This window comes from Protomyctophum bolini, assembly GCF_963924005.1.
Source record: "Protomyctophum bolini genome assembly, chromosome: 13".
Taxonomy (NCBI): Eukaryota; Metazoa; Chordata; class Actinopteri; order Myctophiformes; family Myctophidae; genus Protomyctophum; species Protomyctophum bolini.
This window is the reverse complement of record NC_137874.1, coordinates 20702276-20717445: the sequence shown is the minus strand read 5'-3', so window position 1 is coordinate 20717445 and position 15170 is coordinate 20702276. Positions and strand designations below refer to the sequence as shown.

Here is a 15170-nt window from a genome sequence, read left to right as displayed (position 1 = left end):
CACACACACACACACACACACACACACACACACACACACACACACACGCAAACATTCTGTGTATGCAGGAGACAATTCTGATCCTTCCTTAAACCATGATTTAACATGAAAAGACCCGTGTGACCCGTGCCCTTTGGGCTCCAGGAAGCCGATTGGTTTGGTAGGCCAATCCGTGAAGCCGATTGGTTTGGTAGGCCAATCCGTGAAGCCGATGGTTTGGGATTTTCAATCAGGGAAGCTGTTGCCTACACCCCCATCGCACAGATTTGGTGTGTCCTCCACAGACAGACAGACGGACAGAAAGATATACCGTGACATTTGTGTTTTTTCAGTACAACCGTCTGTACAACCAAATTCCCAAAAGGCACTGCACGCCATGGGGTCATTGGTGACACACAGGTCAAGTTTGACCTGTGTGTCAGAACAATGCAATTTGCTAATGTATTTCCCACCCAGTTATGCAATACCCATTGTAGGCTACCCGGCCCATTGTCAGAGATATGGAGATATCTGTATCTGGCAGTCTGCCTTGCCTATCTCTTTCATGCCCATAACACTAATTTGGCTCTAATTTGCATTTAAGACGTGAGGTCTCATTAAAACGTTTGCTTGTCTGGTGTGAATCCGCTGGGATGAGCTTCTAATTAATTCACTCCATTTCTGTCTGTTAGAGTAAGACTCAATGATATCCACTGAGTTTTAATGTCAAGAGGTCTGTGTCCTTGAATAATGAGGGGAAGTATGAGACCTCACAGCCCACTTGCGCATTCAAACAGCACCTGCAATCATTTGTGTCTTGGAGGAATAGTGGGGGTAATCATAGGCCAATCATTGCCATAGTGTTAAGCCTATATGTTATTCAGCCGGAAATGCCCATAGTAAAAACATATTTTACACATTGTGAAAAATATGTTTTGGCTGAATAGGCCACTCAACATATATTTCCTAAAATATTTTTTTACACGTTGCAAGCTTGTAGATCAGCTACAGTAGCTGACCCCCAAATTGATACGTACAGTATTTGGCCTCATCTGTAAATGTATTGTAAGAAAAAGTATTACTGGTATTAGTATACTTTGTCTGATTCTTCAAATTAGGGGAAGTTCTTGAGCCTCTAGGCTTCTAACTTCTGCACAATATGTTATATGTATTTGTGTGTGTTTTTCTTCTGTTTTCAACTGCTTTATGTGCTTATAATTTATTTATTATTTTCATTAGTCTTTACGCAGTAGCCTACCTATGTGTACCAATGTGTTGTCAGTCCAAGTGCTGCAGTGCAGATATTCCCAGTCCCAGAGAGTTAAGTCTACTATTTTATAATTGTTAGTATAGTATTGTTGTTGTTATATGTTGTCATTATTTAGATCTCTATGAAATAATATTTTGAATCAGTATTTGAATTTCGTTACCTGTAGCTTTAGTGTAGGGATGGCTACAGTGGCTAGGCGGTGTCACAAGTTTCCAAAGCACGCCCAAAGATCACACTTCCCCTTCCCCAAGGCCTGGGCGGTTCCTCTCTCTCCACTCCACTGTCTCTGCCACTCTCTGGTCTGGTGCGGTGCAGGGAGAAAGAGCACTGCGGGGTCAGCGCAGAGTATGACAAACAAACGCTCCTTTCTGGAGAACAACACCGTCACCAACACTCTTGGGTACTTGTCTGTCTTCGGGCCACTGGCGCTTGTTATGTTATGTTGTGTCTGTGTTTGAGGGGACAATGTTAAGCCGTGGCATGAACAGCCATCACTCAGCGAACTCCGGCAGCATGCACACCCCGAGAAAAGAGCACCTGTACAAGGTGTTGGTTATTGGAGACCTGGGGGTCGGAAAGACCTCCGTTATTCGGCGGTACGTCCACCAGACCTACTCGACCAACTATCGCGCTACAATCGGAGTGGACTTTGCACTGAAGGTGTTGAACTGGGATTCCGAGACTGTCCGGCTACAACTCTGGGACATTGCAGGTGCGTAATGTACGATTATATAGGCTATATAAACCGTTTATGGCTCACTTGGGCTGCTGTGCGTGTGCTGTTACCTTGTATGCTGCCAGCTGCTTATTATTGGTGCTGCAACAGTAGATGCGCTGCAACAGCTGTCGTTCATTAATACCATTACAGAGGAAAGGTGGTGCACTATTCTCCTGTTTATAGCCTTCGAGGTGAGCCAACGTTGATTTTATTTTGGAAATGAATACAAATATTCTTATATAGGTCTATAGTAGCTACAGTATAGGCCTATTGGGGGGAAAGGCTGCATCACTGATCACTCATTTCTTGATAATTGTAGCCTATTGCCTATATAAACGTACACTGACATATAGGCCTAAGGGGTGCATACATTATTTGGAAACAGAACAAGAGAGGGTAGCCTATGATGTAGCGGAACATAATTTCTGTTGACTTCTTCGTCGCTGCCCACTGTAGATCCACTTGTCAGCTGTCACGTGCAGACTCCCATCTGTCTCCAACTTACCCACAGTGTGTCTGACACACGCTCTCTGACGCACACACACACACCTAATGGTTGGCGTCAGGGTGGCCTGCCAGGCAGTGCACAGTGCACACTCGTTTGCTGGATCATGTGAGAAGGCCCATGTGAGGGACATTTAAAGGCTACTCACAGGAATTTCATCGAAAACTGAGTGAAAACAAGAAAAACGTTAGCCTACCTAAACAACACACACTCCATCTCTGTATAACATGTAGAATAGAACATACCATCTATACTGTGTTTTGTCATTGTACCACAGTAAAACACAGTTACACAGTTACAATTCAGACATTGTAAAGTAAGTTTAATGAATGACAGTGTGCCCTGCGGCTCTGTCAGTTACCAGCTGTCCATTATGCAATTACTTTTTGTCTCCGCCAGGCCGGCCGAGGACTGGGGACTCCTGTCTGTAAATGTGTGTAAAGCCCCAAATTTGTTGCACAATATCTATGATGATTGAGTATTTATTCCAAGTCTGGTGGCAATTCTACCACTGAAATATCTGTGGAAACTGGCAATTGCGTTTTCCGACATCCATTTCTATTTCCACTCTGCCTACAGGATATGATTAAAAAACAAACAGGATAGAAGTTACACATTGGAGCAAATAATAAAAACAAACTGTAAAACACACACCCTTGGGGTTTTTGTGGTGGCAGCTTAGCTAACCTGCTCCTCCAACACACACACACAAACACACACACACACACACACACACACACACACACACACACACACACACACACACACACACACACACACACTGTATCAGTATCAGTATCAGTAAAAGGTGCATGGGCAAGTGCAATAGAGGACACTCTTGTACGTACTGGGTTACATGACAGTTTTCTAAATAACAGGGTTGTAAACATCTCAATGGTTAAAGACACACTTTATAGTTTATTTCAGAACAAATGGTCACAGGACATATTGTACAAACCAAAGTTGAGAACATTTGTTACGATAAAAAGCTGTTATGCTAGTGAAAAGTACGTCTGTGCCCCATTATCCAAAAGACAAGATGTGCCCAACTTCGTTCTGGGATCTTGCCCTTGCACCTTGAGACTGGGAGGTATAGAGGAGTTACAGAAGAAGAACGTATTTGCACCTACTGTGACATAAATGATATTGAGAATGAGTTCCATTTTCTTTTCTATTGCCCGTTGTATCATGAGCTACGTCAAAAGTTATTTAACAGATGTAAAAATATAGATTTGATGTGGTTAAGTGATGCAGAGCGACTGAGATGGATTTTTGAACAAAAGATATTTGCATTAGCAGAATATATAGAGAAAGCTTGGGACATAAGGACAAAGAAAACTTATATGTGATGTATTATTTATTATATTATTTTATTTTATGATAATGTATATTTCTGTTTTTTGTTTTGATCAATTGTGTAACTTCTGTGTGAGAAGTGAACGTGATATTGTTTATTTATGTTGTTGGTGTCTTATAATCCCGTAAGGGATGGGTCTTAATTGACAAGACACGAAAATAAAATTTCATTCATTCATTCATTCATTCATTCATTCATTCATTCACACACACACACACACACACACACACACACACACACACACACACACACACACACACACACACACACACACACACACACACACACACACACACACACACACACACACACACACACACACAGTTTAACAATTTATTTATGTCCACACACCACACACAGGGAAAGCATACAGCAACACAAATATTTGAGGTGCAGTAAAGGTTACATTCACAAACTCATGGATATGTCCTCATGATATAACACACATGTCACTTAGCACTCCATGGGCACAAGTAGTGCAGGCATCTCCACCATATAGGGCAGCAGAGATGGCACACTTTGCCAGCCGGCCATCCCAAGTTGTCGAAACCCTCCGACAACCAGTCTGTGGGTATGTCCTATGGGTGCAGTACTTTAGTTAGACTAGTCATTGGTCCGAAAAACGACAACCCACCTCAAACCCTAACCTAACTGAGTCTGAGGTTGACACTAATGGGCTTGATGGGTGGACTTAATCCCCTCAAAGGTAATCACACTTTAATCATTGACCTCCAGACACCTACCTCAGAGGTGACTAGATTAAGCCAGACTAAATCTAAATATAAGATTGAGAAACTTTTAGTACTTCTAGTAAGACTAAATCTTAATTGCCCAGACAGACTCTTCTTCAACAAAGATGCCGAAAGCAAACATTCTTTGTTCTGTACTCATACAATAGTATGGTACAAAACACTGAAGTCCTTAAACCAGAAACATAACCGCAAGCACGGGAGCAGGCGCTAGTCCGAGATGCGGATGCATGTCGAACTAATGCTCCGTCGGATTATAGTAGGAAACAAAGTTCTTAGTCTTGCACTGTTGCTTAGTGTTAAAGTGCTCTCTGTAGTTGTTCTCCTGCATGTGCCTGGAAGTCCACCCATTGCTATTCCGGGGTTAGTCCGACAGCAGACGGACATACCGCTGGAAGGCCGTCGGGTCTATATTGCCTCTCTTCCCAGTAAGCTCTTCATGGGAGGGGCAGTTAGGTAGCGCTGGCTGTTAGGGTAGATTCCACTGGTGAATAGTGCCTTCTTGTAGGCATACTGCATAGTCCACCTAATACATTGACGATGGTAGTTAACGTAATGCCCAGGACGACACACACACACACACACACACACACACACACACACACACACACACACACACACACACACACACACACACACACACACACACACACACTTTTTTAATGGTTAAGATTCATAGTCTATTTTATCTTCACATAGAAGGCCTCAAATTGTTCAATGCCCAAATGTCATTCTAGCCTAGAAATCTTCATTTGCAGTGAAGGCAGAATGTAGGTTTGATTTAAGTCATGGTAAAATTATTCTCAACACTAACAAGGGTTTGCATTGATGCGACTGGCTCAGACCAACGTGACAGTTAGACCCTAGGAATGTGCTGTTTCATGGGAATGTAGAGAAGGGTAATAGCAGGCTCCGAATGCCAACCAATGCAGAAAATCGTGTGTGTGTGTGTGTGTGTGTGTGTGTGTGTGTGTGTGTGTGTGTGTGTGTGTGTGTGTGTGTGTGTGTGTGTGTGTGTGTGCGCGTGTGCGCGCGTGCGTACATGTACAAGGGTCAAGTTGTTTTATTGTTAAATACAACACAGCAGAAAGCTACATTACAGTCTGTGAAATTCTCAACAGTGTGGAAAAAGTGACAAAAAGACAGAGAGAGAGCTCATGTTGTTTGTCAGTGTGCGCCTGATTACACACAGCAGTGTTGTGCAAATGTTTTGAAAATAGCATCTATTTGAGCTGTTCTTCACATTTGGGGGAATTTTAATATCCTACAGTATAAAATGAAATTTGTGCTGCAGGTCAGGAGCGTTTTGGCAACATGACACGGGTGTACTACCGTGAGGCTATGGGCGCCTTCATCGTGTTCGACGTAACAAGGCCCACCACGTTTGAGGCGGTCACCAAATGGAAGGAGGACCTGGACTCCAAGCTCATGCTGGCCAACGGACAGAGCATCGCCACGGTGCTGCTGGCCAACAAATGTGACCACCAGAGCCGGGACGAAATTACCAGCAACAGCATGAAGATGGACCAGTTCTGTAAAGACCACGGCTTCGTTGGCTGGTTCGAGACTTCTGCAAAGGTTAGTCCTGTGACTCACTCTGCTGTCTCTGATTCTGTTCTGTTATGTAGTGCAGTGGTTCTCAAACCTTCTCATGTCAACGACCCCCAAATTGTAATTGGCCACAGACCTCATCTGAAAAATGTTTTGTGCCAGGCACCCCCAGAAGAGACTTTTTTTCCCCCAAAGAAGGGGGGGATTAGCCTTGGGGACTTGAGGACTTGTGTGAGGATAAAAGAGCTAAAAAGTGAGGACGCCAATTGTGATTGGCCCGGAATGTGATGATGTATGATGACAAGAGTAGTTTGATTAACCCCTAATTGTTGTTATTGTTACTTAAAACCCATTTTGGGCGGGACCCCTTTTGGTGTTTTAAACATTATGTTATAATGTAGCTATTGAAAAATAGCAGATCTACAAGCTCGTAGCGTGCCACTCGGTGGCACGCTACAAGCTTGCTATTTTTGAAAAATGTGGCGCAAATCTTTGAATATATATTATTGAAAATTGAATGTTTTTAACTCAGGTCTAAATGGGTTAATGCTGTGCACAGATGTACACAAACGTCAACGGAATGCACCAGATTGTAGGTGAGCCTTACATGCTCACAGCTAATGTCCTTCATGTGCTCAGGTCACTTCAGCCAGTAATAAACATCCCCACACGACCAGCTGGAATTTCATATACTTGTGGAAAGTGGTGCCGTGGGATCAATTTAAAGAGGGAGTCGTCTCCAGTAAGGCATTGAAGTGAACCGGCACAAACTGACTTTAGAAAGCTTATTTACTTATTTTTAGACATCTGCTGGCCCGAGTCTTTAGTCTAAACCAATCTTTTAGTAGTTATATCCAATGGTCCATTTACACTTTGATAAAAATAGTTTTTTACATCACGCCATAAATTCTACAAATGGCGTCGCCATTCACACATCCTCTGTAGACACTAATGTGTCTGAATAACCTCTTTGCTGCATGCAGTTCATGGCGTGAAAGCTCAACATTCTACAAGGTCAAAGGTCATAAGGTGTGCAGTGTCAGTGCTACTACGCAGGCCTCACATTTAGAGTTCGGTGGACATATAGAGTTTGTTTATGTCTGAGTCATATACCACCCGCCCACCGGCCCTTCCATTAGCCAATTTTAATATAGGAAACAATGGAAATCATCAGAAACTTCTTGTGTTAATTAGTTTGAAAACACACAGAAGGGGTGGTGCTGTGAGTGCGTTGTCCTTCCTGCACATGCTGTGTACATCTAGAACACACTGTATGCATATGAATAGACGTCTAGATTATTTCTGTTTTAAATTAGTGGGTCAGAACCCTCATAGTGTATGTTTCATATTGTCAGGGGCCTCAGGGCCAAAGGGCAGCTTTAATAGAAGATTATTGTGTTACTTCCCCTTGGGCCTTGTGTTACATACCACTTTTTTATTCATAATTTTTAGGACAACGTCAACATCAATGAGGCTGCAAACTTCCTCGTCAAACACATCATGGCCACAGAGAACGATATTCTCAAATCGGTGGTACCGGACACCATCTCGCCGCAGCTCAACTCCAACAAGCAAGTGAGCTGTTCTGGCTGCATCAAACCATAGAGGATAGACCGAAGGAAGCATTGTCAGAACAGGACATGCAGAACAATGGAGGAGAAACACTATGGACCTCGACCTCCCTAGCCTCTGAGGCGTGTGATGTGCTGGATTTGGGTTTTAACCAGCAATGAAAAGAGCTGCAGACATACATACATACATACCGTACATACAAAACTTTGAATAACATCTCTGTCAGCAAGTCAAAATGTGATGCTGTTCACAGTCCTGTCATCAAACCTCTGTCCAGCCTTAACGGTCATCATCCCTGCATAAAACCTATACACATACGTTCACAAACACATACGTTCATCTTGGAGGTAGAAGAGTTGCATGAGATCCTTTTTTTTATTTTTATAATGGACAATGGACTAATCCAATGTTTACTGTTGCTTTGTTGCACATAAATGGATGTGTTTATTTTATGTATTTATGCTTAACAGCTATTATATATGTGTGATGCTGGCTGAACATACCGTATATGCTGTGTGTTATACTTTTCAAAGCCAGTCTTGATTAATGATTAACCCTTACTTAAAGGGCCATGTTGGTGGTCTGGCATGTTTAGCACAATGACTATGCTTGTTTGGTTTTTTCAAAGAAAACTGTATTTTTGTAATGTGAGGAAATTAAATACATTGCACTCATTTCAGTACAGTATGAAAAGTAGTCTCTGGTAAAAACATTGCTGACATATGGACTCCACTATGGTACTGGACCCGGTGAGTTGCCCGGGGAAACTGGCATCGTTTGACCACTTAGAATCGTAGCAGTGGAGCTCTGCCTTCACTGACGCAAGGCTGTCTCAACGATTTGGCAAAATACGGTGGATAAAATAGAATGTGTGTTGTCTGGCTTCAAGTAGACAAAAATGCAAGAACAACTCAATCACAAGTGATCGTCTGTTTACCAGGTACACCAGGTACATGACTCGGAAGAGATTTCTGCTGATATGGACAGGCCTTTCTCATGAGATCACCTAGAAAAGCCTGATGCTTATCCATTGTCATCGTTACACTGAAATGAAAAATAAGCACTTGAATATCTCGAAGGCCACATGAAATCACTCTTCTGTGCTGGGCACCCACACTGAAACTTTGGAACGTGTGTGTGTGTGTGTGTGTGTGTGTGTGTGTGTGTGTGTGTGTGTGTGTGTGTGTGTGTGTGTGTGTGTGTGTGTGTGTGTGTGTGTGTGTGTGTGTGTGTGTGTGTGTGTGTGTGTGTGTGTGTGCGTGTGCATCTCGAACTGGTAAGAAGCGAAGTGGCAGATGCGGCGAGACAACAATATGGTGGTATTTTGAGAACAGAGAAGGGCTAAATATCCATGGCACAGTGACATGATGGGTTGGATTAGGCTGAGTGTATCAATAGTGGGTGTGATGCGGGTAGATTTAATTATGGTCAATCAAAGGATCTCTTTTCATTAGCTTTAAGTGTAGTGAGCTGTGCTCAGCACAGTGGCATACTGCTGGTAATTTCCACAGTGTCATGGAGCCTCGGAAAAGTAATTTCTCCCAAAAGCAATTTGAGGCATCGTCAACAACAACAACATTTACAGTACCTCAAACGGGTGTATATTCACTGAAGGAGGCACCATAGGAAAGACCATGGGTTCAACAAAATAACTCTCAACACTGACCATATATGATCAAATCAATGGCATTTAATGTTTGTGTTTACACACACCCTCAAAGCTGGACATAGGAAGGGCCAGTGCCCCTCAAAAACAGATGATGAGTATTGACAGTACACATGACGTCACAGCCCAGCTGGAAAAAAGCCCTGGGAATAAAGATGTATGATAACAATAGTGGACTCAAGCACCACAATAATGTATTATTGTGTCTTAAACCTGCAGTAGAAGGGTTAGAATGTTAAATACAAAAGCATGTTTATGAGGTCATACACAGTTGTTTTCTGTGTGAGTACCTGCAACCAAGACAAGACATCTGAACTATACCTAACAAGATAACCTGAGAATGCTGCGCCAGCCAGAGCTGTCCCCTGGACAACAATTTCACAGTGTTAGCTCGACTAGTCATGAGAAAGTGTGACACCATGTGAGTCGTCTTTCATTTAGTTCCATACACACACTGTCTGTGTTTAGAAAGGAATTGTTTTGCAGTGGTTTTGCTGTAAAACTTTTCAAAGATTCATTGGTTCTATGTAGTAGGCTACACAGTGTTAATACAAAAATTGACCCGTGTTCTTATGCTGCTATTACATTGTCACATAAATTATTCCCTACTACATCTAAAACTGTCCACTCTTTGCATTATTGATATTAAACAGAATCAAATAAATCTATGCTTTTTTGGGTTTTGTTATATTTCTTAATTTTTTGCAATGCAATTTAAATTTAGCAGCTGTGGTCTGTTTGCAAGTTCTTGGAGTGATAGCCTACAGTAAAATGTAGGTGGTGTGAGTGAGAGAGAAAGTGTGTGTGTGTGTGTGTGTGTGTGTGTGTGTGTGTGTGTGTGTGTGTGTGTGTGTGTGTTTGTGTTAAAAAGTTGAAAGACTGTTTTTGTGTCCATTATTGTATGTTATGTAATATTGTGAGATTATTGTCACATATTCTATGCTGTTCTATGTCATGTTGCTTGTTTCAAAACCACAATGTGCCAATAAGGACATTAACAATATAATTCTGGACATCCTGTAGGACGGTGTACTTACTGATACACTGCGGTGATCACCCCTTACACTACTCACCTATCCTGCTACCCTAATAGACAGGGGGTACATGAGCACATGGCCGTTCATTCGTGCTCTATCTCCGACCAAACCACACTTCCACCACACATCTCTCTATGCAAAATAAAACCTGCACACTCCCACAAAACATATAGACTACATTGCATTCGCCAAAAATGTCTTATTTACTGTTTAAATATTACTTTTCTGACCTAATAGACAGGGGGTACATGAGCACATGGCCGTTCATTCGTGCTCTATCTCTGACCAAACCACACTTCCACCACACATCTCTCTATGCAAAATAAAACCTGCACACTCCCACAAAACATATAGACTACATTGCATTCGCCAAAAATGTCTTATTTACTGTTTAAATATTACTTTTCTGACCTAATAGACAGGCATACTATGGCACGCCGTTTTTCATCATTTTTGAGGATTTGAAAAAAATAAGAAAATAGAAAAAAACGGTGGGTTATAGCCCATGTTTTTTGAAATTTTGAAAAAAAGAGTTAGCCTCGTTTCTCATCATTTTGGACCGTGGGCTATAGCCCATATCGTACGGCATACTATGGCACGCCGTTTTTCATCATTTTTGAGGATTTGAAAAAAATGAAAAATGAAAAAAACGGTGGGTTATAGCCCATGTTTTTTGAAATTTTGAAAAAAAAAAGTTAGCCTCGTTTCTCATCATTTTGAACCGTGGGCTATAGCCCATATCGTACGGCATACTATGGCACGCCGTTTTTCATCATTTTTGAGGATTTGAAAAAAATGAAAAAATGAAAAAAACGGTGGGTTATAGCCCATGTTTTTTGAATTTTAAAAAAAAAAAGTTAGCCTCGTTTCTCATCATTTTGGACCGTGGGCTATAGCCCATATCGTACGGCATACTATGGCACGCCGTTTTTCATCATTTTTGAGGATTTGAAAAAAATGTAAAAATGAAAAAAACGGTGGGTTATAGCCATAGAGTTGTATATATACTCTAAGGTTATAGCCCATGTTTTTTGAAATTTTGAAAAAAAAAGTTAGCCTCGTTTCTCATCATTTTGAACCGTGGGCTATAGCCCATATCGTACGGCATACTATGGCACGCCGTTTTTCATCATTTTTGAGGATTTGAAAAAAATGAAAAAATGAAAAAAACGGTGGGTTATAGCCCATGTTTTTTGAAATTTTGAAAAAAAAAGTTAGCCTCGTTTCTCATCATTTTGGACCGTGGGCTATAGCCCATATCGTACGGCATACTATGGCACGCCGGTTTTCATCATTTTTGAGGATTTGAAAAAAATGAAAAATGAAAAAAACGGTGGGTTATAGCCCATGTTTTTTGAAATTTTGAAAAAAAAAGTTAGCCTCGTTTCTCATCATTTTGAACCGTGGGCTATAGCCCATATCGTACGGCATACTATGGCACGCCGTTTTTCATCATTTTTGAGGATTTGAAAAAAATGAAAAAATGAAAAAAACGGTGGGTTATAGCCCATGTTTTTTTAAATTTTGAAAAAAAAAGTTAGCCTCGTTTCTCATCATTTTGGACCGTGGGCTATAGCCCATATCGTACGGCATACTATGGCACGCCGTTTTTCATCATTTTTGAGGATTTGAAAAAAATGAAAAATGAAAAAAACGGTGGGTTATAGCCCATGTTTTTTGAAATTTTGAAAAAAAAAGTTAGCCTCGTTTCTCATAATTTTGAACCGTGGGCTATAGCCCATATCGTACGGCATACTATGGCACGCCGTTTTTCATCATTTTTGAGGATTTGAAAAAAATGAAAAAATGAAAAAAACGGTGGGTTATAGCCCATGTTTTTTGAAATTTTGAAAAAAAAAGTTAGCCTCGTTTCTCATCATTTTGGACCGTGGGCTATAGCCCATATCGTACGGCATACTATGGCACGCCGTTTTTCATCATTTTTGAGGATTTGAAAAAAATGAAAAATGAAAAAAACGGTGGGTTATAGCCCATGTTTTTTGAAATTTTGAAAAAAAAAGTTAGCCTCGTTTCTCATCATTTTGGACCGTGGGCTATAGCCCATATCGTACGGCATACTATGGCACGCCGTTTTTCATCATTTTTGAGGATTTGAAAAAAATGAAAAATGAAAAAAACGGTGGGTTATAGCCCATGTTTTTTGAAATTTTGAAAAAAAAAGTTAGCCTCGTTTCTCATCATTTTGAACCGTGGGCTATAGCCCATATCGTACGGCATACTATGGCACGCCGTTTTTCATCATTTTTGAGGATTTGAAAAAAATGAAAAATTAAAAAAACGGTGGGTTATAGCCCATGTTTTTTGAAATTTTGAAAAAAAAAGTTAGCCTCGTTTCTCATCATTTTGAACCGTGGGCTATATCCCATATCGTACGGCATACTATGGCACGCCGTTTTTCATCATTTTTGAGGATTTAAAAAAAATGAAAAATGAATAAAACGGTGGGTTATAGCCCATGTTTTTTGAAATTTTGAAAAAAAAAGTTAGCCTCGTTTCTCATCATTTTGAACCGTGGGCTATAGCCCATATCGTACGGCATACTATGGCACGCCGTTTTTCATCATTTTTGAGGATTTGAAAAAAATGAAAAAAACGGTGGGTTATAGCCCATGTTTTTTGAAATTTTGAAAAAAAAAGTTAGCCTCGTTTCTTATCATTTTGGACCGTGGGCTATAGCCCATATCGTACGGCATACTATGGCACGCCGTTTTTCATCATTTTTGAGGATTTGAAAAAAATGAAAAATGAAAAAAACGGTGGGTTATAGCCCATGTTTTTTGAAATTTTGAAAAAAAAAGTTAGCCTCGTTTCTCATCATTTTGAACCGTGGGCTATAGCCCATATTGTACGGCATACTATGGCACGCCGTTTTTCATCATTTTTGAGGATTTGAAAAAAATGAAAAAATGAAAAAAACGGTGGGTTATAGCCCCTGTTTTTTGAAATTTTGAAAAAAAACGTTAGCCTCGTTTCTCATCATTTTGGACCGTGGGCTATAGCCCATATCGTACGGCATACTATGGCACGCCGTTTTTCATCATTTTTGAGGATTTGAAAAAAATGAAAAATAAAAAAGACGGTGGGTTATAGCCCATGTTTTTTGAAATTTTGAAAAAAGAAGTTAGCCTCGTTTCTCATCATTTTGGACCGTGAGCTATAGCCCATATCGTACGGCATACTATGGCACGCCGTTTTTCATCATTTTTGAGGATTTGAAAAAAATGAAAAATGAAAAAAACGGTGGGTTATAGCCCATGTTTTTTGAAATTTTGAAAAAAAAGTTAGCCTCGTTTCTCATCATTTTGAACCGTGGGCTATAGCCCATATCGTACGGCATACTATGGCACGCCGTTTTTCATCATTTTTGAGGATTTGAAAAAAATCAAAAATGAAAAAAACGGTGGGTTATAGCCCATGTTTTTTGAAATTTTGAAAAAAAAAGTTAGCCTCGTTTCTCATCATTTTGGACCGTGGGCTATAGCCCATATCGTACGGCATACTATGGCACGCCGTTTTTCATCATTTTTGAGGATTTGAAAAAAATGAAAAATGAAAAAAACGGTGGGTTATAGCCCATGTTTTTTGAAATTTTGAAAAAAAAAGTTAGCCTCGTTTCTCATCATTTTGAACCGTGGGCTATAGCCCATATCGTACGGCATACTATGGCACGCCGTTTTTCATCATTTTTGAGGATTTGAAAAAAATCAAAAATGAAAAAAACGGTGGGTTATAGCCCATGTTTTTTGAAATTTTGAAAAAAAAAGTTAGCCTCGTTTCTCATCATTTTGGACCGTGGGCTATAGCCCATATCGTACGGCATACTATGGCACGCCGTTTTTCATCATTTTTGAGGATTTGAAAAAAATGAAAAATGAAAAAAACGGTGGGTTATAGCCCATGTTTTTTGAAATTTTGAAAAAAAAAGTTAGCCTCGTTTCTCATCATTTTGAACCGTGGGCTATAGCCCATATCGTACGGCATACTATGGCACGCCGTTTTTCATCATTTTTGAGGATTTGAAAAAAATGAAAAATGAAAAAAACGGTGGGTTATAGCCCATGTTTTTTGAAATTTTGAAAAAAAAAGTTAGCCTCGTTTCTCATCATTTTGAACCGTGGGCTATAGCCCATATCGTACGGCATACTATGGCACGCCGTTTTTCATCATTTTTGAGGATTTGAAAAAAATGAAAAAATGAAAAAAACGGTGGGTTATAGCCCATGTTTTTTGAAATTTTGGAAAAAAAAGTTAGCCTCGTTTCTCATCATTTTGGACCGTGGGCTATAGCCCATATCGTACGGCATACTATGGCACGCCGTTTTTCATCATTTTTGAGGATTTGAAAAAAATCAAAAATGAAAACAACGGTGGGTTATAGCCCATGTTTTTTGAAATTTTGAAAAAAAAAGTTAGCCTCGTTTCTCATCATTTTGGACCGTGGGCTATAGCCCATATCGTACGGCATACTATGGCACGCCGTTTTTCATCATTTTTGAGGATTTGAAAAAAATGAAAAATGAAAAAAACGGTGGGTTATAGCCCATGTTTTTTGAAAATTTGAAAAAAAAAGTTAGCCTCGTTTCTCATCATTTTGAACCGTGGGCTATAGCCCATATCGTACGGCATACTATGGCACGCCGTTTTTCATCATTTTTGAGGATTTGAAAAAAATCAAAAATGAAAAAAACGGTGGGTTATAGCCCATGTTTTTTGAAATTTTGAAAAAAAAAGTTAGCCTCGTTTCT

The 15170-nt window shown here is 40.3% G+C and overlaps 1 protein-coding gene across 1 annotated transcript; it reads left to right on the top strand.

Moving 5' to 3' along the window:
• Positions 1 to 1576: 1576 nt before the first annotated feature.
• On the top strand, positions 1577 to 9994 carry rab38b (RAB38b, member of RAS oncogene family). Its single transcript, XM_080780404.1, has 3 exons — positions 1577 to 1961; positions 5873 to 6156; positions 7582 to 9994. Exons 1-3 carry the CDS (start codon positions 1715 to 1717, stop codon positions 7732 to 7734), a joined length of 684 nt encoding a protein of 227 aa, XP_080636530.1. The 5' UTR covers positions 1577 to 1714; the 3' UTR covers positions 7735 to 9994.
• The last annotated feature ends 5176 nt before the right edge of the window (positions 9995 to 15170 follow it).

Excerpts from the sequence above, each read along its gene's own strand:
- rab38b (XM_080780404.1), top strand. The coding sequence starts at position 1,715 with ATGTTAAGCCGTGGCATGAACAGCCATCACTCAGCGAACTCCGGCAGC. Across the intron at positions 1,962-5,872 it reads ACAACTCTGGGACATTGCAG|GTCAGGAGCGTTTTGGCAAC; the intron begins GTGCGTAATGTA and ends TTTGTGCTGCAG. Across the intron at positions 6,157-7,581 it reads GGTTCGAGACTTCTGCAAAG|GACAACGTCAACATCAATGA; the intron begins GTTAGTCCTGTG and ends CATAATTTTTAG.